The 21,245-nt window shown below is 46.1% G+C and overlaps 1 protein-coding gene across 4 annotated transcripts in view; it reads right to left on the bottom strand.

Annotated features, from left to right (window-relative positions):
• The window catches only part of MIS18BP1 (MIS18 binding protein 1), a 384,752-nt gene that overhangs the window by 67,431 nt on the left and 296,076 nt on the right, over positions 1 to 21,245 (bottom strand). For all 4 annotated transcript variants that reach the window (XM_069208712.1, XM_069208715.1, XM_069208713.1 and 1 more), the window contains one exon: positions 12,432 to 12,577. In XM_069208712.1, coding sequence (XP_069064813.1) covers positions 12,432 to 12,577 — 146 coding nt within the window. The remainder of the gene's footprint in view (positions 1 to 12,431; positions 12,578 to 21,245) is intronic.

The raw sequence follows: 21,245 nt of genomic DNA, 5'->3' as shown, positions 1-21,245 counted from the left end.
TTAAATGGGAGCTGTTCAATTGCGTTTCTATTTATTTTATCAGATGTTACAACGCTAGGCCACACTTCTCTAACAAGTAGCCTGAATTATCAAGGTTCAATGATGGGCAATTATCTTCTAGTGACCAAGACTGAAATGTATCTGCCTCTGAAATGATGGGGGAAACCATTAGTTACAGATTTCACCCATGTTTCAGGTAAAAGCATGCCAAGCAGGTTTGAAGCTTTACTTTTTTACATCAATATTTAAACATCTGACAGTCAAAGTGATAGCAAAGTCACTGTAGAGTTCGAAAGCAGCTCTCAGACCGAGGTAGATGCAAGATTAATTTTGAAGATGCAACACTGTATTTTCGCCTGCCCAGAGAGACTGCTCTACTTGTGTATCTGAATAAGGTATTTTACAAGTTAAAGTGTTGAGGTTACCTACATAAAAAAAAAAAATCTACATTTATATTTAAAAGTTGAATAATTAGGGGGGGCGTGGTCTGGCCGTCAAAGGAAATGGCCGCCTGAGAGGAGATCTCCGCGCGCCGGACAGGCCAAGCTGATAAACGGAGGGTCTCCCCCTGCGTTTCTGACCTCCGGCGTGGCCTCCCAGGTGGTGGAGAGGAGGGGCCTCCGGGGTGGCGGAGTTACGGGACCCGAGCAACGGCGGCCGTGACCGGAGAAGCTGGAGTGGATGCGGCCTCCGGACCTCCGCGGAGCTGCGGACTAAGGTGCGGCGCCGCACGGGCCCGGGAGCACATCGAGAGGGAGGTGCTCGGACCGGCCCTCTGCCGCCTCGGCTCCCCGGGTGCTGGGGTGCCGCACCGCCCCCCCTTGCGGAAGGGGGGGGGGGGGGGGGGGAGGACCCTGAAGGCGATGAGCCACCATGGTGCCAGGGCCTGAAAACGACCGTGACGGAACAGCAACGCATCGGCAAGGAAGCGCTATCTCATGAGGACTAAATCGTACCTGATGGGGACTGGTAACAACACGCTGAAACGGTGAGCCCACTAGGTGAGATTCCCCAAGCGGCACTACCCAACAAAAAGACCCCCCAGCAGCAAACAAGGGACACATTCCTCCCCCCCCCCTTTTTTATTGATCTAGCACACGGAAGAGGAGGCCAAGAATAAGACTCTTTGCAACACCCAGAGGGGGAGCGGGGGAGAAGGGGAAGGAAAAAAAGGGGGGGACAGCGAAAGGACACCAGAGAGCAATGGAGGGAGAACGAGAGGAACAAAGATTAAATACATAAAGAACAGCAAAGAAGCAAAGAGGGGAGAGGAAAGCCGGAATAGGAAGAAGGGAGGAGAACAGAACGAAACAAGAGGGGAGTAGGACCCCGAACAGCACGTGTATCACCAACCAACCCGACCCCTCGCCCAATTGCCCCCCCCAAAAAAAGACCATCGTACTGGGCAATGCAACAAGGGACTCATCCAAAACGAAACATAGGCGAGATGCCCCCTTCTGTTGCACGCTGTAACATACCCAAACCTGTTGACCCCTCTCCATCCCTCTATCAATGAACATACCTCTTACCCGCCCCTATCAGAAACTGAGCGTATTCTAGACTGTCCTCTATAGATCATGCTCTGAAGCTTCACGGGTCACAGCAGGATGCCGAACCGAGGGGGAACCCTACACACAGATCCTATAACCCAAAGTCTGACCCATCCTCGGAAGTCAAAGAAACCGTCCTTAGTTCTGAACAGACTCATACAAGTTCTCGAGTGCTAGCTCTTAAAATAGTATCTTCTATCTGACCTCCACTCCTTGAGAACAATGCCCAACGACAGGACCACAAGTAAACATTCTCGCCAACTGCTATTCTCAGAAGCCATTGCTCAACCCAAAACCATGGCGGCACAAACGGCGCCACAGGGACATACATCACCTCCGGTAGATCAACCCACACTAGACGCCACAGATCGTATACTGCAAGAGATTGCCTCAGTTGGACGGCGCTTGGAGGTAATGGACCTAAAAATAACAGACCTTGCTTTGGCCTCTTCCTCAATCCGCGCTGACATAGCAGGCTTCAGAGAAACGGTAACCAACCTAGACCAGCGCCTGTCAGCAGTGGAAGACCATGTAGCAGCAATCCCTGATCAGGAAGAGGAACTAAAGTCGCTCAGAACTAAACTCACTGACCTAGAGGACCGAAGTCGTAGAGACAATGTACGCTTTTTCGGTATCCTGGAACAAAAAGAAGGATCCAATATCAAAACTTTCCTTAGCTCGCTGCTGACCAACCACTTCGGCATAGAGCTTTCACCACCTCCAGAATTCCAGAGGGTGCACAGAATTGGTCCCCCACACAAAGCGTCTACAAATAAACCGCGCCCTATCATTGCATGCTTCCTGCACCATGAACAAGCCCGCCAGGTCATCTCCACAGCTAAAACACGACAACTGATATCACTGGATGGACATGAAATCAGAGTAGCAGCAGACTTCTCGAAGTTAACGAATGATAGAAGAAGGGCATTTCTTTCTCTCCGCCCGCAACTAAGATCCCTAGACATCAAGTATGGTCTTTTTGAGCCGGCACGTATGTGGATCACACACCGCAGCACATCCAGAGACTTCACTGACCCCGAGGACCTCAGCGGGGAGAGGATTCTGCATAGGAACCAGGACAAGGAATAGATAGGAACAGACTCGGTGGACACCACACAGCACCACCCCCAATCTCCTTAATGGGGGAGTCCTTAACATAGTCATAATCAAGTCACCCGTACGTCCCCCCCATAGGGCAGGCATACACAAACGTGAAGATACACATCGCGCTCCCCGCGCCGTACCATCTCGAACACTATACACTTACTAGACAGACGGCTAATAGGGGAGGTCACCCTGATGGCCCGTTGTCTCCACCCCCGCCCCCCCCTCTCCCCATCCCAGGAGGGGGCGGGCGGAACACTCAGTACCCTTGGCCCAAGCAGTACCAGCATAACAATACTGATAGCATCTTCTGGGAAAGCCCCAATGCCCCCACCCACTAGGAGAACCTACAGACGATCCTAACAGATAATACCGTGCCCCTAACCTTATTGAAGAAGAACCACGGAAGGCACACCCGCCGAACAGTGCAGCAAATTCTCAGACATATAATAACCGCACTGAAGGGAGTAATAAGATCAACACAACTCCGGGTCGCGGAGGCTCCGGGACTGCCACATGGGACATATTCCTGGGCGATCACACAGAACGCAGCACCATAGATCATCATAATATACCGCAAATTTTTACATTCTACGATATCTTAACAGATAACAAGCATAGAGTGCGTGTTATGGGGTGTCCGGTGGCTCGCCGCCCTGGGCCCATTCCTCCCCTCCCCCCCCCCCCCCCTGTCTTTAGACCCTAAAATCTGTTCCGGGCCCACTCCCGGCCCCTCGGCCTTTCATGCACCCATTTATGCGCCCACACGACTGGGGGGCCCCCTGGGAGGTCTCACAACATCAGGAACAAAGCACATATTCCCTCATTATCTCCCATTGATATAATACCTTACCGGCGTGCGGGCCTTACAGGATTAGACCCGCAGATTAGAAGGCTTTAGGCAGTAGTGAGTGTTTTCCTACCCTGACCAATTTCCATTCCCTATTTTCTCTATTTATCCTCTCATTATTATTATCATTTACTTCCTCGTTTTAGTGAGGCTCCTAGACCCACTTCCCTTTCTACTCCTATATTCACCCACACCCGCGTAGTAATCGCTGTTTGTTGCTCTACACACATTACCCTACCTCCTTCCATCCTCCCCCCTTTCCTCTTCTTAAATATTCTTCGTATTGTGACCGAGGGGACCCCTCTCAGCATCCCAAGGCCTAACTAAACAAGAAACCTTTATTGCTCGCTTCTCAGGCTTATCATTACCCACTTCTTGGCTCTATCACACGGACCACAACACATCCAATACACTATAAACCATGACGCACCCGGCACCCTTGGGGACGACAACCCCACTCACAGCCCTGTCCTGGAATGTACCCGACATGACCCACTATATTAAACGACAAAAGATACTGTCCTATCTCCACTCCAAACATACCGACATTGCTATGCTACAGGAAACACACCTCTCCTCGAGGGAATCTGTAAACTGCGCAGGGATTGGGTGGGAAAAGTAATATACAGCGGAACACCACCTATACTGGCAGGTACACAGGGAACGGGAAGGAAATGTGGAGTGGCAATACTTCTGCGTCGCTCCCTGCAATTCTGATTAGTTAAAACATGGCATGACCCAGAGGGACGCTACGTACTGACCAAGCTAGTGGTGGGATCCTCCACAATATGTATAAGTTCGATATACGCCCCCACCGGCCCTAAGCGCTCCTTTTTTCTCTCTCTTAATCGTCTTCTAACACAGATAGGTGCCTCACAATATATTCTTGGGGGGGATTGGAACATAGTCCAAGATGCTATCTTAGACCGATCAAGTGGTCTTGACTCGGGCAACAATGCAGATAGAGCCGTACTAAAAGACATCCTCTCAGACCATGGCCTAATAGATTGTTGGCGCCTCTCCCACCCTTCCAATAGGGAATATACCTTTGTCTCTTTGGTCCACGGGACCCAATCACAGCTAGACTATTTCTTACTTAATCATAGAATGCTACAATCGGTTAAGTCAGTAGAAATACTGGTGGCCGCACTATCAGATCATTCCCCGGTATTAATAACCCTGGAACTCGGGTTGATTGCACCTGGCCGTAAACCCTGGCGCCTCCCTAACACTAGGTACCGCTCCCCGAATGGGAAGGAACAACTCAAGACCCATGTGGCCACATACCTGAAGGATAACAGAGGTTCAGTAACCTCACCGCAACTTCTCTGGGCTGCGGCGAAAGCAACTATTAGAGGGCAACTAATGAGAGATGCAGCTATCTCCAATGCTCATAGAAGGGCTCAACAGCGCACGTTAGAAGATACAATAATGCAGGCCATGAGGAAATATACAAAGCAACCTACCCCCGCCCCCCCAACCGCCGCTCCCTGGAGCAGGCCAAAATGGAGCTTAATTCCCTTTATATCTCACAGGCAGAATATGCCCTACAAAGGCTGAAGGGATGACACTACGAGCACAGAGAGAAAGGGGGCCGCCTACTGGCTGCCCAACTACGTCAACGGGAAACAGCACTTGCCATACCGGCACTGCGCACCCAGGATAACTTACTCATCACGCACCCCCAAGCGATCGCAGAGGAATTCGTCCGGTACTACCAAACTCTGTATTCCTCAGAAACATCGGAGGATATTGCCCGCTTAGACGCATTCCTGCAGAGGATGCAAGTTCCCCATCTTACAGATGAAGGCAGGGCTCTTTTAGAAGGAGACATTAGTAAGGTAGAGATACAACAGGCAATAGCCAATCTGTCATATCACAAAGCACCGGGGGAAGATGGGTTCACATCTGAATTCTATAAATGGACGGGAACCGATACAGTGGATGCCTTATATGAGGCGTTCCAAGGGGCTGAGAGGGAGGGTTCCATACATCCTATGTCTAATAAAGCCACCATCACAGTTTTACTGAAACCCGGAAAAGACCCACTTCTCAGCGGAAGCTATCGTCCTATCTCCTTATTGAACGGAAATATTAAAATATTAGCGGGAATACTGGCCACTCGCCTCAAAAAAGTTATACCCTCTCTAATTCATCACTCCCAGGTAGGCTTTGTACCGGGCCACTCTTCCAGGAACCACCTCCGCACACTCTTTCATGCTATTTGGACTGCCCGTGATACACGAGAGGAAGCCTTAGCCCTCTCGTTGGATGCCGAGAAAGCATTCGACCGAATAGAATGGTGGTACCTCTTTGAAATCTTGAAACGTTTCGGGTTAGGAGACGGTTTAATCAATAAAGTGCGCCTCTTATATGATTCCCTGACAGCACAGGTAAACTGTGGGGGGGTTCCTATCGGACACTTTTACGATTCGGAGAGGGACACACCAAGGATGTCCGCTATCCCCCCTCCTATTTCTACTCGCAGTGGAGCCTTTGGCAGCAGTCATCCGTAGTTCCAACCTCATATCAGGAATCCCGCTACCAGGCGGAAACTCTGACATATATCTGTACGCGGACGACATCCTACTTACCCTCCCTGACCTACCCAACTCCATCACTGCCCTGAGGGAGATTCTAACGCAATTTGAACACATATCAGGATACCAAATCAATTGGGACAAATGTGAAGCCCTACCACTCTCCCCAGTCACAGTTAGTGCTTCCATACAAGGTTTACCGATCAAGTGGAAAGACTCCCGACTAAGATACCTAGGAATTGATGTAAACACAGGGCTGGTCAATGTAATAACAGACAATATAGATCCACTGATCAGTGCTATGAAACGGGACTTTGAGAAGTGGGGTCAACTGAGCCTCTCTATGTGGGGCAGGGTACAAGCGGTGCGGATGGTGACCTTGCCGAGGTTTTTATATGTCCTAGGTATGCTCCCCTTACAGATCCCCTTAACTGTATTAAGAGAGATAGACCACTTTATCCGCTCCTTTGCTTGGGGATCCATGCGCCAACGACTACCCAGAACCACCTTAATAGCCCGACAGGAGTGCGGCAGACTACGCCTGCCTTCAATCGAACATTATTCTTACGCGTTACATCTTTCACAAATGCCCCTCCTACTACCGAATGAAAGAAATTCCCCGTTATGGGTAGACGTAGAACTAGCACTTCCAGGAGCCCCCTACGGCCTCCAGTTAATATACGATACGAGTCAAAAACACCCCCGAGCCACTAATCCTATGATAGGAGCCATGAGGAAAACCTGGCAGCAGGTACACCGACTTCTTAAAATAGACCCCTACCTACATGACAGAGCCCCACTATGGGGCAACAAAGGGTTCCAGATTGGGGGGAAAACTATTATCTGGAGGGACAGGGGCCAACAAGGCATCATGCGAGTGGACCAACTTATATCAGGGGAGACCTGGAAAACATTCAGGGATCTACAGGAGGAATTCAATCTCCCGGAATGTCATTCATGGCGCTACCTCCAACTCAGACATTGTCTTATACAAAGACTAGGTGCCCATCCCCAACAGCTCCCACGCTCCCCCGTACTACACTACCTGGAGACATGGGGGCAGCTGAAGGGCGTGGTATCGGGACTTCAGGCATTGCTGAATCATCACCTTTTCTCACTCCCACTCCTGACTTCCCTAAAAAATAAATGGCAGACGCACTTGCAGACCGAATACGACTTGGAGGACTGGGCAGACTTGATCGAAGCTAGAGACCGCGGAGCACGCGAGGCTCGCTTGAAATTCTGTCTCTTTAAGACCCTACATGATTGGTACTGGATCCCACAGAAATTACATACGGCAAGACTTCTCCCCCATGCAAACTGCTGGAGATGCCCACACACACACTGTGACTTACTCCACATCCTACACGATTGCACAGCCGTACAACCTTTTTGGAGGTCAGTGGGAAACACTCTCCGGGAAACTATACCCCTTCCACCACTCCTCACCCCATCTCTCCTATTGTTACACGATACTGGAGAACTCCATAAGATTACACGAACACAAAGTAGACTCCTACACACCGCGCTAGCAACGGCCAAACTATGCATCCTTAGACATTGGCGTGCATCGACTGCTCCCTCCCATGATGAATGGTTGATAGCAATGTACCAAGCAGCCACACATGAACGACTTATCTACAGTTTACAGGACAGAACAGAGGTGTTTCTCCAGACCTGGTCACCCTTCATCTCCGGACACTAGGACCGGATCTCCCCTAAAGAACTCTACAAAATACCACGTAGTGGAAATACATCATTCCCGATGCCATGCCCATACAGGTGCACCCGCCCATACTTAACTCACCTCCCCTCCAGGACTCAGATGACCACCCGGTAGAAAGCTACCACATAACCCACGGTAAAGCCACTGCCCATTATCCACTGCTCATTGACCTTTTTGGCATAACCCATACCCCTACTCATATCCCGATCCCTAGAAATATATTACTGATGTCCATATTACCGCACCATCCTTCGCCCCCCCGCCCCACAACATCTTGTAACCTGGCCCTATTCCCTCCATATGGACGCAGCCAATATAATGATTTGCCTCTTGAATCTACACGACCCCTTCCCCTCGGTCACTATCACTATTAATATCAATATCATTATTACTGCAGTGATTATTATCATTACTACCGTATTTTCTTATTCTCCCTTTTCCTATTGGAGATCACAGATACTAATACAATTCATATGTATGGTTTTTCTTTCCCTATCTCTTCCATGCCTTTTCTTTTTACTCTCTATCTTCTCTGATCTTTATCGTAGGCACCCCCCCTCACCCGTCATCCCTCTTCCTTCTTCTATTCATACAACCCACACTAACCATTGCTTTTTCTTATATTTCTCAGTACATCCCTAATGGTCTCCCATTACCCCTGACCGTACCCCATCCTTAATACGAATGCATTATGACTTATGTTCCTTAAATGACTAGCAGCATATCTCTGGGAGTCTCGAGGGGATGGCAACTGGGGCATTTGATTAATATTGAACCCGACTGTTATTACAGCAGAGATATATAACGAGGACATCATGGAGCGAATGGGTTCTTGTTCTTTTGTTTTTCTTCCTCTTCTTTTACAAGATGGTTATAATGGATCGTTCAACGAACCTTTGATTGTATCTGTATCGTTATACGAAAAATGTCAAGGCTGTGGCAAATGACATGGAGGTAGACAAGAGAGATATAAAAATGTAATCACCCATGCATAATGTTTAAAGGAAACAGACATGTACATTGATAATGATTCACAGAATATATATTTGTACTTGTTGCCTACACTAAGAGAAAATATGATTAGAAACAGAAATGCATTAGATTAATAGATTGTTTTCTGTACACTGTGTAATATGATGCAACTAACAATAAAAAAAAATACAACACAACAAAAAAAAAGTTGAATAATTAAATGATGCTCAGAACTTGTGGCAAACTACCTCTATTTGCCTTTCAGTTCACTCAAAGTTTCTAGAAACTATAAAATGATGAATACAGAATGCAAGGAGTCTAAGACAGCTGTAAAAACATATATCCATGAATTGAAAGTCAGTATATCAAAGCCTCACAGAATAAGACACCCAAGAAGGTATCCAAACCACATGAGCAGGTCTTTTACTTAGCACCCTTATCACATACACAAATAGGGGGGCTTCCTCTGATCCATGAGGCTGTCTTGTAAATGGTGACTGGCCGTTCTCCTGGGCAAAATTTTGTGAGCATTAGATACAAGACCCTGCATGACTCAATGTTCCCACGATCAGCTTACCACCTCACCTCTCTTCACCCTATTTGCTGCTCTTTAATTAACCAATTAGGAAGCTTGGAGTAGCAAACCACACCAATATACACCTCCCCCCTTCTCTTGCCTGTCAGCCACACTGGACCGTGGGCGACCAGCTCCATCACTTCACTGCATATTTAGCCAGTCCACTAGCTATCTCAGGGAAAGCATGACAGTAGGAGAGCATGCTACCACAACACGAACCAGCATAAATGCAGCAGTGAGAAAAGGTGCAGGTCCCATCACATCCAGAAGATTATGTTGCTGAACAAGAAGGCAGAGGGAGTGAGAAAGGAATGGCGAACTCTAGCAGTCGCAGGCCTCTTATTTGATTTGTGTAGTTTAAATAAGTGTTTCAGCTTATAAGAAATAGTATAGGTAACCCAGTTGCTAAGAACAGAGCTCCTGTGGCTATATACCTGGTAAAGCCAGTTATGATTCTCCCTTGCCAAATTGTTATGTGAGTGGCTGAGGTCCACTTAAGCAACATGTGGAGAGGTAATAGAGATATGAAAGGGGAGAGGTGAATAGAGGAAAGGGAAATAGTTAGGTCTCACTACAAAAAAAACGGGTTCCAGTCATAGGCCCTAAATTAGACATCAAAGTCAGAGCTCCTTCAAGGTATTATTCGGTGTACTGTGTTGAACACTAATGCAGATCTGTGAGGATGGTACAGCTGTCACATTCAGGTCTTTTTTGATTCTGAGGTCATCTGAGGTGGCAAGGAGGGCAGAAAACGCTTTTTTTGTGGCAACAAGGGCTGTTCTCTTCAGTACACTCCACTAATTGGAGGCAATGCTACTGTTACATCAGCTTGGCACGGAATCTTTCTTTGACAAAAGGTCATAGTCAGTTCTTGGATGGTTTGACATATGTACCTGTAACAGGTAAAATCTTACTAGTGAAGTAAATGTCTATGCCTGAGGTTTTTTACTGTAGTGTCTGGCTAGTACCTCTCAAAGATGTTATGAAGTATCCTTTTTTGGCACAGGTGGCACCAGGTTTCTGAATTCTCCTTGGAACAGCAAAAGGTGTACTTCAAATTAAAAGAGCTTGCATTTGTAGCACTTTCTGCTGTTGATGTGCAATTCCTTTCCTTAATTATTTTAAGTGTACAGAGAGTGTGATTACAGACCAGTGTCCTAGCAGCTGAACAGAAGGGAAATACAAGTAATAGTTTGGTGTAATGAACCTAGAGCTGAAACAGTCAAGTGTTTAGCTGTTTGATGAATATGTGTTAGTCTGAGAATTAGGATGGAGAGAAAGCTTGTTCTAATTTTTATCCATCAGACAGATGAAAGAGCGACCAGGCCTGGCACATCCTAGTTACTGCTGGAATGCTCTAGAAGGACATTAGCAATGAAACAGACAGAGCCTAAAGACTGCCAAGAACATTCAAAGCCTTACAGCAAATACAGACTCTTAAAACCATTCACTGGCAATAAATGATTTAAACACATTGAATTGTATCTGTCGGAGGGCTTGGATGAAGAGCATTACAGTTAACCAACTCCACTCCAATTATGGCTTGAGTAGCAGAAAAGTGGTCTGATACTAGCAGAGAAGGAAACATTTTCCATGACAGCTATCACAACGACAAACATGCAGAGCTAAGATTATTAATCTTTTGTACAAAAATTGATTATTATGCAGCATGGTTGTGAGAAATTACCATGTAATAATGTCACAATCTTTGCCATGTCCAGTTAGAATTCTTTAACAAACCTTTAGGAGTACCAGAACAATTAAAAAGCAATAGAACACAATAAAAATCTGAAACCAACTTATAAAAATCAAGAGTATTTTTGTCTTAAAACAGACATCAAAATGACAAAAATCCATTGAAAGGAACAAGAGATATTAATTTTTAAAGGTATGTAGTCACTGTAGTTTTCCTCTTGAAAAATTTGAATGTAAGAAGTTCTTAGCCAACTGGCTAATACGGCTACTTCTCTTCAATTGGATAGGCCTCAATGAGTTGGAGGTAAGTCACAGGTAGGTCGAGGGAGGCAGTTGACTGTCAGGGTCGAGCAGTCTCAGGGTCTTTTCTGAACTGTTATCCTATATCTCGGTCCAGCCACAAAGTGGTCCTGATACTGGGAATGCAGGATGCTGAAAAGATGTGGTGAGTTTTCCTTCTGCCAAACTAGTATCCATGAGTGTCAGGGGTGATCTCCAGCCCCAGGACTCGCTCTCCCACAATTCAGTAGGGGAATCCAGTAGCTACTCCTGAACTGGTCTCCCAGTTACGGCAGTTGAAGTGGCTGCTTACAGGTAAGCAAATCTTTTGTTTCTGGGGATCAAGGTTCACTTCAACTTTGGCTACAGGTCCCACGTGCTTGGGGACCTTTTGGGAAGGTCAGGACTCTGTTGCCCAACAGGCACTTCGGAATTCAGCAGCAGCAGTTATTCCTGGGCTTTTGGGATCTCGAGGAGTGCAGGATTCCTTAGCTTTTGGTGATCCTGAAGCTTAACAGGTTGTCCATCCGGGAACAAATGGAGCTCTTTTGCATGAGTATGCACAGCAGGCACAGTTTAGTTTTTGGTGTAGCCTCTCCTTGCTGGGTCCAGGCAGCAATAGGGCAGTCATTACTCTGCCTTCTTTCCAGTTCAGTAGTGATCTGAGAACTGTGTACCAGAAGTGCTACTTGTATGCCATCTTTCTGTTGGAGAGGAGGTTGCTTTAGCCAATGTGGCAGCATTTCTCATTGGTTACCTTTCCCACTATACATCACTTCCTAGGGCATTGGATAAAACAATGCAAGAGTACTCTTCTTTGCCTTAATTCAAGATGGCGAAAGGTATTCCCTTGTGAGGAGCCCTAGGGCACACCACTGGGGTGTAACCCAGCACAATGTACCCCTCATCCTGGAAAACCAGTTCGGCAATGTCAGAAGAGAGAGAGTGAATTACCTCACCATCTAAATAAAGAAAATGTGATTCAAAAAGAAAAACTACCTAAAAGAGTATTTTTTAGTTGGCACAAGAGAAGCGCATTTAATGCAATCAATTCTAAATTAAATGTTATACATATGTGAGAATAAGTAAGAGGAAACAAGTACAGTGCGGGAAACAAAATCCAAGGTTCATCTCTCACCTGTTGATGGGACCCAGCATGCTAGGGCTGATATGGTCACATTGTGGTGTCTTTGCTAATGGGAAGATAACAGATGAAGGTGTGGTTGGGTTTGCTTGCTCCAAATGGAAGACATCATCCTCTTGGCTTGTACGAAGTGTTGGTAACTAAAAAGGAGATTATAAGTATGATTCTCAATAAGGAAATCTATTTCAGAAAATATCTACACCATTACATTTATTAGGAAACTTTCACAAACATTTGTGACAGCTGCAATCAGTAAGTATGAGCAACAGAAGGACGCATGGTAAGTAATTATAACATTCTGAACAAGTGGTTCAAGTGTGTTTGCCAATGATAAACTGAAGTTGTTTTGCAGGTTATAGATCCCAATACCGTACTATGTCTTGATACTATATGTACATCAAAGAACACAGAACTTCTGTGAAGGGAAACTGTAGTTCGGAATTACTGTTTGATTAATATAGGATCCTAAAGCTAATGTTGCCTTAGAATGTTTGGTTACTGCTAGCTGTGGACTGACTTGTGTGGGTGTATGGATGGGTGAGTGGGTGGGTTTATGGATTATACCTGTGAGTCTGAATGGGTAGCTGGACAGATGGTAGCAGATGGTTGGGTAATGTACCCATTGTTATAACAGAGTTGACTATTAACACAGTGTAGTAATTAAAATGATCTTGAGACCACCTGAGGGACCAACATTAAACTTTCAGAAACAGTGCTCAACAGTGTATTTCAATACACATTTGGTACAATGCTTTGTGCTCAAATGCACTGCAACAAAAGACTTAAAATGCCCGTCTTTATAAAAAATACTCCTACTTTCTGATTTCAAAATGTAAGATTCATTAAGTATCAGAGCAGGAGATTAAGGGGGGAAGAAAAACAAAATAGAAGAAACAATAGGCAGAGTTTTAGAATGAACATGTTAGAAATACAAGACAATTTCAAATTATCCTTTTGGTCATTCACCATAGGATGGAACAGCTCACTGACCAGGACTTTGGAGACTCACTACAGATAGTCTGTCTAAGCAATTATTTACGTTTGCAGTGGCAAACAGTGACTAAACCACTTTTGTGGTTGTACAGAGTGAACATAGCAGCAAAAAAACATGCAAAATCCAAATATATGTCCCTAAACACTGACACGCTTGGTTTTAAATATGTCCGCATTGTAATTTAAGACACACTTGTAGAGCTAGTATTGGTCAGAAAGAGCTTCTAAACACCAAACCTCAACAAATATAAGAAGGGAGTCCAAAAGAGAGAGGCCCCATAGACAGAGAGCCGTGAAATTTAGATCAATGTTTGTTTAAATAATCAAGTTTTAGGATCTTTTAAGAATCAGGAGCGGTCCTTAGACAGTGTAAGGAAATGCCTCCTTGGCATGGTTACCCCCTGACTTTTTGCCTTTGCTGATGCTATGTTTTGAATTGAAAGTGTGCTGAGGCCTGCTAACCAGGCCCCAGCACCAGTGTTCTTTCCCTAACCTGTACTTCTGTTTTCACAATTGGCACACCCTGGCATCCAGGTAAGTCCCTTGTAACTGGTACCCCTGGTACCAAGGGCCCTGATGCCAGGGAAGGTCTCTAAGGGCTGCAGCATATCTTATGCCACCCTGGGGACCCCTCACTCAGCACAGACACACTGCTAGCCAGCTTGTGTGTGCTGGTGAGGACAAAACGAGTAAGTCGACATGGCACTCCCCTCAGAGTGCCATGCCAACCTCACACTGCCTATGCAGTATAGATAAGTCACCCTTCTAGCAGGCCTTACAGCCCTAAGGCAGGGTGCACTATACCATAGGTGAGGGCACAAGTGCATGAGCACTGTGCCCCTACAGTGTCTAAGCCAAACCTTAGACATTGTAAGTGCAGGGTAGCCATAAGAGTATATGGTCTGGGAGTCTGTCAAACACGAACTCCACAGCACCATAATGGCTACACTGAAAACTGGGAAGTTTGGTATCAAACTTCTCAGCAGCACAATAAATGCACACTGATGCCAGTGTACATTTTATTGTAAAATACACCCCAGAGGGCACCTTAGAGGTGCCCCCTGAAACCTTAACCAACTACCTGTGTAGGCTGACTGGTTTTAGCAGCCTGCCACACTCGAGACATGTTGCTGGCCCCATGGGGAGAGTGCCTTTGTCACTCTGTGCCCAGTAACAAAGCCTGCACTGGGTGGAGATGCTATCACCTCCCCCAGGCAGGAGCTGTAACACCTGGCAGTGAGCCTCAAAGGCTCACCCCCTTTGTTCCAGCACCACAGGGCACTCCAGCTAGTGGAGTTGCCCGCCCCCTCCGGCCACGGCCCCACCTTTGGCGGCAAGGCTGGAGGAAATAATGAGAATAACAAGGAGGAGTCACTGGCCAGTCAGGACAGCCCCTAAGGTGTCCTGAGCTGAAGTGACTCTAACTTTTAGAAATCCTCCATCTTGCAGATGGAGGATTCCCCCAATAGGGATAGGAATGTGACCCCCTCCCCTTGGGAGGAGGCACAAAGAGGGTGTACCCACCCTCAGGGCTAGTAGCCATTGGCTACTAACCCCCCAGACCTAAACACGCCCTTAAATTTAGTATTTAAGGGCTCCCCTGAACCTAAGAATTTAGATTCCTGCAACTTAAAGAAGAGGACTGCTGAGCTGAAAAACCCTGCAGAGAAGAAGACACCAACTGCTTTGGCCCCAGCCCTACTGGCCTGTCTCCCTCCTTCGGAAGAAAAATTGCTCCAGCGACACTTTCCCATAGGACCAGCGACCTCTGAATCCTCAGAGGACTGCCCTGCTACCAAAAGACCAAGAAACTCCAGAGAACAGCGGCCCTGTTCAACAAAGACTGCAACTTTGTATCCAGAGGCACAGATTTAAAGACCCCTGCAATCCCCGCAAGAAGCGTGAGACTTGCAACACTGCACCCGGCGACCCTGACTCGACTGGTGGAGAAATAACGCTACAGGGAGGACCCCCCGGCGACTCCAAGACTGTGAGTAACCAAAGTTGTCCCCCCTGAGCCCCCGCAGCGATGCCTGCAGAGAGAATCCCGAGGCTCCCCCTGACCGAAACTGCCTGACTCTGAAATCCCGACGCCTGGAAAAGACCCTGCACCCGCAGCCCCCAGGACCTGAAGGATCGGAACTCCAGTGCAGGAGTGACCCCCAGGAGGCCCTCTCCCTTGTCCAGGTGGTGGCTACCCCGAGGAGCCCCCCCATTGCCTGCCTGCACCGCTGAAGAGACCCCTTGGTCTCTCACTGAAACCTATTGGAAACCCGACGCGTGTTTGCACACTGCACCTGGCCGCCCCCGTGCTGCTGAGGGTGTACTTTTTGTGCTGACTTGTGTCCCCCCCCCGGTGCCCTACAAAACCCCCCTGGTCTGCCCTCCGAAGACGCGGGTACTTAACTGCTGGCAGACTGGAACCGGGGCACCCCCTTCTCCATTGAAGCCTATGTGTTTTGGGCACCTCTTTGACCTCTGCACCTGACCGGCCCTGAGCTGCTGGTGTGGTGACTTTGGGGTTGCTCTGAACCCCCAACGGTGGGCTACCTTGGACCCCAATTTGAACCCCGTAGGTGGTTTACTTACCTGCAAGAACTAACATTACTTTACCTCCCCCAGGAACTGTGAAAATTGCACTGTGTCCACTTTTAAAATAGCTATATGTGTTTTATGTAAAAAGTATATATGCTATTGCGATTATTCAAAGTTCCTAAAGTACTTACCTGCAATACCTTTCAAATGAGATATTACATGTAGAATTTGAACCTGTGGTTCTTAAAATAAACTAAGAAAATATATTTTTCTATACAAAAACCTATTGGCTTGGAATTGTCTCTGAGTGTGTGTTCCTCATTTATTGCCTGTGTGTATGTACAACAAATGCTTAACACTACTCCTTTGATAAGCCTACTGCTCGACCACACTACCACAAAATAGAGCATTAGTATTATCTCTTTTTGCCACTATCTTACCTCTAAGGGGAACCCTTGGACTCTGTGCATACTATTCCTTACTTTGAAATAGTGCATACAGAGCCAACTTCCTACAGACAGCCAGAGTGAGACAGGTAGGCTGCTCCACAGCTTCATCCCCTAATACTGCTGTGGAGCTGGCTTCTATTTTACTCCGCCAGAATTTGGCAGACCCAGGTTCCATTGATGAAGCATAAGGGATGAACAAATTCAGGAGCCTGGTGGGACCAGAGAGAGGTAAACCTCTGTATGAGTGCATCAAGGTTTTAAATTGAATATTTACAGCAACAGAGAGCCAGTATAGATCTTGCAAAAAGGAGCCAACAGAGCTATGTCAAGGAAGATTCCGAAGAAGCCCAGGAGCAGAGCTTTTATCAGGTGGAGCGTCCTGAAAAGTTTAGATGAAAGCCCAAGATAAAGCAAATTGTAATAATCCAACACAAAAGTAATGAAAGTGTTTATTACTGTTTTTTAACCCCGAAGGGTAACAAAGAAAGACATTTACTCATGGTTTTAAGTAGTCTGAAACATGATGTTACCGCATGGACTGGTTGATTAAAAGAAAGAGGAGTCTTGAATTTGACACCCAAATTGCAGACCACTTCTACTGGGGACACAGGTGGTCTCAGTTCCACTGACTACCATTGGTTATTCCAGACATGAATGTTCTTGGCTAGAATCAACACCTCAGTTTTATCCAGATTCAGCTTTAATTGTTTTTTATTCATCTAAGCGGCAACTGAAACCATACAACCTCTGAATTTCTGTTGTCGCTGGAGGCTACGCTTTTCCAGGGAAACTACCAATTGGGTGTTGTCGACATAGGAAAACACCTCAAAGCTGTGACTGTGGATTAGCTCTGCTATAGGAGATATATTAAATGCTGAAGTGTGGCTCAGGGAAGAATTCTGAGGGACCTCACAGTCTAATGAAACTCGACTCAACATAAAAGGTGGAAGTCTAATCGCTTGCTGTCTAATAGCTAGGAAGTTGCCAATACAATTATGTGCAGAGCCTTTGACACCAATCCTTCTTAGGTGTTGGATCAGGACAGCACAGGATATGGTGTCAAAGGCTGCAGCTAAATCCAGATGGATAAGGGCAACTGTGTCATCAGCATCAAGGATTTGTCCGAAATCTTCAGAGGCCGTAAACAGTCTGAATTATGTACTATTGGCGGTACGGAAACCAAACTTTGTGGGATCTAGAATGTTGTTGCCTTTCGGAACACCAGAGCTGATGGTTTATATTGGATTCCAACATCTTTGTCGACACAAGAAGCTTGAGAAGGTTGTTGGAATGTTTGGGTCTGCATTAGCCTTCAGTAACATTTAAGAAACCATAAACCTTCTTAAAGAAACCTTTGCTACTTTCCAAGCTCTGCTTAAGGATGCTGATTTAATAGAAGAATTAAGTAAATGTGTTAGAATGGGAACACATTTTGGAGCTGGCAATTTTAAAATAGATGGTGAGCTGGAATTCCATTTTTTCAAAAGAACATCCAGATCCATCTCTAAGATAGGTGTGAATTTTCTCAGGGAAAGATGCTGTTTGTTCCTAAAGCAACACTTATCGAGTTCTGTAGGAGTGAAAAAGGAATTCTGGATAGTCTCAATTTTAGTTTTACACCTGTCCTGTAAACGTTCCAGCTTTTGACCAACTGCCTGAGGGCAACCCATTGTTCTTACAATTCCGAAGACCTCCTTTGCGGAATGCTTAGCAGGCTCACTTTTCTTGGCCTAAAATGTCATTTTTTGCCAATTTAATGGCTTAGTGAGAGTCCCTACTAGAAACTTGAGTTTTTTTTTTTTTTTAAATCAGCATTACAGTGCGTAATGCACCACTTTCTTTCTAATCTACAGCTTTTTCTTTTAAAAGGGACTAGGGGGGTGATTCTTACTTTGGCGGGCGGCGGAGGCCGCCCGCCAAAGTAACCCCGTCAGAACACCGCACCGCGGTCGAAAGACCGCTGCGGTGATTCTGAGATTTGCCCTGGGCTGGCGGGCGGCCGCCAAAAGGCCGCCCGCCAGCCCAGGGCAAATCAACCTTCCCACTAGGATGCCGGCTCCGAATGGAGCCGCCGGAGTGGGAAGGTGCGATGGGTGCAGTTGCACCCGTCGCGTATTTCAGTGTCTGCAAAGCAGACACTAAAATACTTTGCGGGGCCCTCTTACGGGGGCCCCTGCAGTGCCCATGCCATTGGCATGGGCACTGCAGGGGCCCCCAGGGGCCCCGCGGCACCCCCTACCGCCATCCTGTTCATGGCGGGATTCCCGCCATGAACAGGATGGCGGTAGGGGGTGTCTGAATCCCCATGGCGGCGGAGCGCGCTCCGCCACCATGGGGGATTCAATGGGGCAGCGGTAAACCGGCAGGAGACCGCCGGTTTACCCTTTCTGACCGCGGCTGAACCGCCGCGGTCAGAATGCCCTCGGGAGCACCGCCAACCTGTTGGCGGTGCTCCCGTGGTCGGTGACCCTGGCGGTCACCGGCCGCCAGGGTCAGAATGACCCCCTAAATCCATAGTGAACCAAGATGCTTTCTAGGGTGTCAATAGCTGTAGTTACATTCAAGTCAAACATTATAAAACAAAAGGCTCTTGAGTTATTCAACACATCAATTACTGTCTTTCTAGAAGGATTATCCTATAGTTGGACCTCCCAAAATTATGATAAAGTCCTATTTTATGGTAAAACAATCTGACACATTTGCAGAAGTGTGGAGGGAGATGGATCAAATATTTTCTAAAAATGCATTCTCAATTTATCAATGTATTCACATGATTCACCCACAAAGTGATAAAGTAACTTAGTACCAGATGTAGGCACCATTCTGATAAAAAAAAATCTAAATCGAAGTTTCCAAAAACGGTTTCTGCATTGTGCAAATCCCACTAAGTAGGTAAAAAAGGATTGTGACTGGATGCCGCTGAAAAGGTACCGACCCACAAGTTCGAATAGTACCCCATTCACAAAGGAGAAGGGGTTCTTGGATCCCTTCCCCTTTGTGCCTGTTGAAAAAGGTTTCAGCTTTGGTGGGCCTAGCCCGCTCACAACTCTCAATTAAATTAAACTTTTTAAAGAAGATATCTATTTTCCTTTAATGAAGGTGGCCTGCATTAGAAAAAATCTGGTAGCCTGCTGAGCCTTAAAGGCCACAACTCTGTGATAAAGTCCAACTATAGTGAGTTGCAATTTACAGCATACCTCATGAATATAAATGAGATAGGTCAGATTCCACCCACTACAGTTGTTAACCGACCTATTGAAACAGAGATTGGTTTGGAAAACTCCACAATGGTCGCAAACTGCGACCAGTTTTGGCAACCAGTGTATTAGTACAGCTGACATGACTGTAGCCCTCTAAAAATGCATATTTATAGCAATCCACATTCTTTGATAACCTTAATAAAATCACCCAACTTCAGACGGCACAGAAACAAAAAAATACTTAGATTTGGGCGGCTAACCATTCATTTGTTTTATTGTTTAGACCAGACATTATCTCAAGGGATGTTAGAGAGCTTTACATGTGATGTACTGGAACATCAACAGGGAAAGGTTACAGGAGCAACTTTAAAAAAATATAGATAGTTTTGCAGCATAGGTGGCTCCACACACAGGGTGAAGGGATATAATGGAAGAACAGTTATTTTGTTACCCTCTTTTTGATGGATACTCTAGGTGTAGTTCAGTGTCAGGATGATTATGATAATGTGGGGGGAACAAATTGTCTCCCTCCTCCTTGTCATCATCATCAAGTGAAACATTTTGAAAACAGTGAACTGTACGTGAATACGAGCTAAACAGGGACGCGAACCTCTGGAAATTCGGGCATCAAAGAAGAGGCTCGGGATGAATAAGTGAATGAAATTAGTTTTATAAAGCACAGTCACCCAGGAACAGGATGTTCCGATGCTAGTTGAAGAAGTTGTTTAGACTGAAGTACCCAGGAACTGAAGAAGATCAATGTGAAGGTAAATAGGTTTTGAGGAGCTTATGAAATTTGGTAAGATTCCACTCTGATCAAAGGTGTAGCATGGAAATTGTTTCAAGCTTTAATAGTAACCACAGAGAAGAGTACTTTGGCATTTGTATAAAGACAGTCATAATGGAATGAAGATGTTTTAAGACGCAACTTATTTGCGATCAAGAATATGAATATCTGAATCCTCAAATTACCAGGACTCCAGTGTTATATGGGGTACCTAAGATTCATAAAAATTAGGATGATCCCCTCTTTTGCCCAATAGTATCTACAATAGGCTCAATCAATGAACCTCTATCAAAGTATATGGAGAAGTTCCTCAAACAGAGGGTAGTTGGTCTCCCTGCTTATGTCAGAAACACTGAGCACATTACTCCTAAACTTGAAGGTATTCCCTTTAATCCAGATACCCAAATCTTGGTGACAATGGATACTGAGGCACTGAATACGAACATCCCTCAGGTGCAAGCTTGGCAAGCAGTCGCTCAGCTGTTTGAAAAGAAGGGGATGCCAGACCATCTTAAGTTTGTCTTGCAATGCCTGAAGATTGTTCTTGAAGAAAACTACTTTGAGTTTGATAGAGATATCTAATAGCAGAGAAAAGTAGTCAGTATGGGGGCAGCCTGTGCCCAGAGTGTAGCCAATATCTATGTGGGTTTGTTTGAGGAAACCCACATATATAATGAAGTGGCACCCTTCTATGAAAATGTCCTGTTATGGTCCAGATATATAGATGACATCTTTTTTATTTGGTCAGGCCAGGAAGAACAGCTCAACGAATTTTGTGATTGGATCAATGTATGCGATGCCTATCTTAAGTTTAGTATCCATAAGAGTAGGGAGAAAGTTGAGT

Source organism: Pleurodeles waltl, chromosome 9 (assembly GCF_031143425.1).
Source record: "Pleurodeles waltl isolate 20211129_DDA chromosome 9, aPleWal1.hap1.20221129, whole genome shotgun sequence".
NCBI classification, from domain to species: domain Eukaryota; kingdom Metazoa; phylum Chordata; class Amphibia; order Caudata; family Salamandridae; genus Pleurodeles; species Pleurodeles waltl.
The sequence above is the reverse complement of the archived record's forward strand: the minus strand, read 5'-3'. Positions and strand labels throughout refer to the sequence as shown.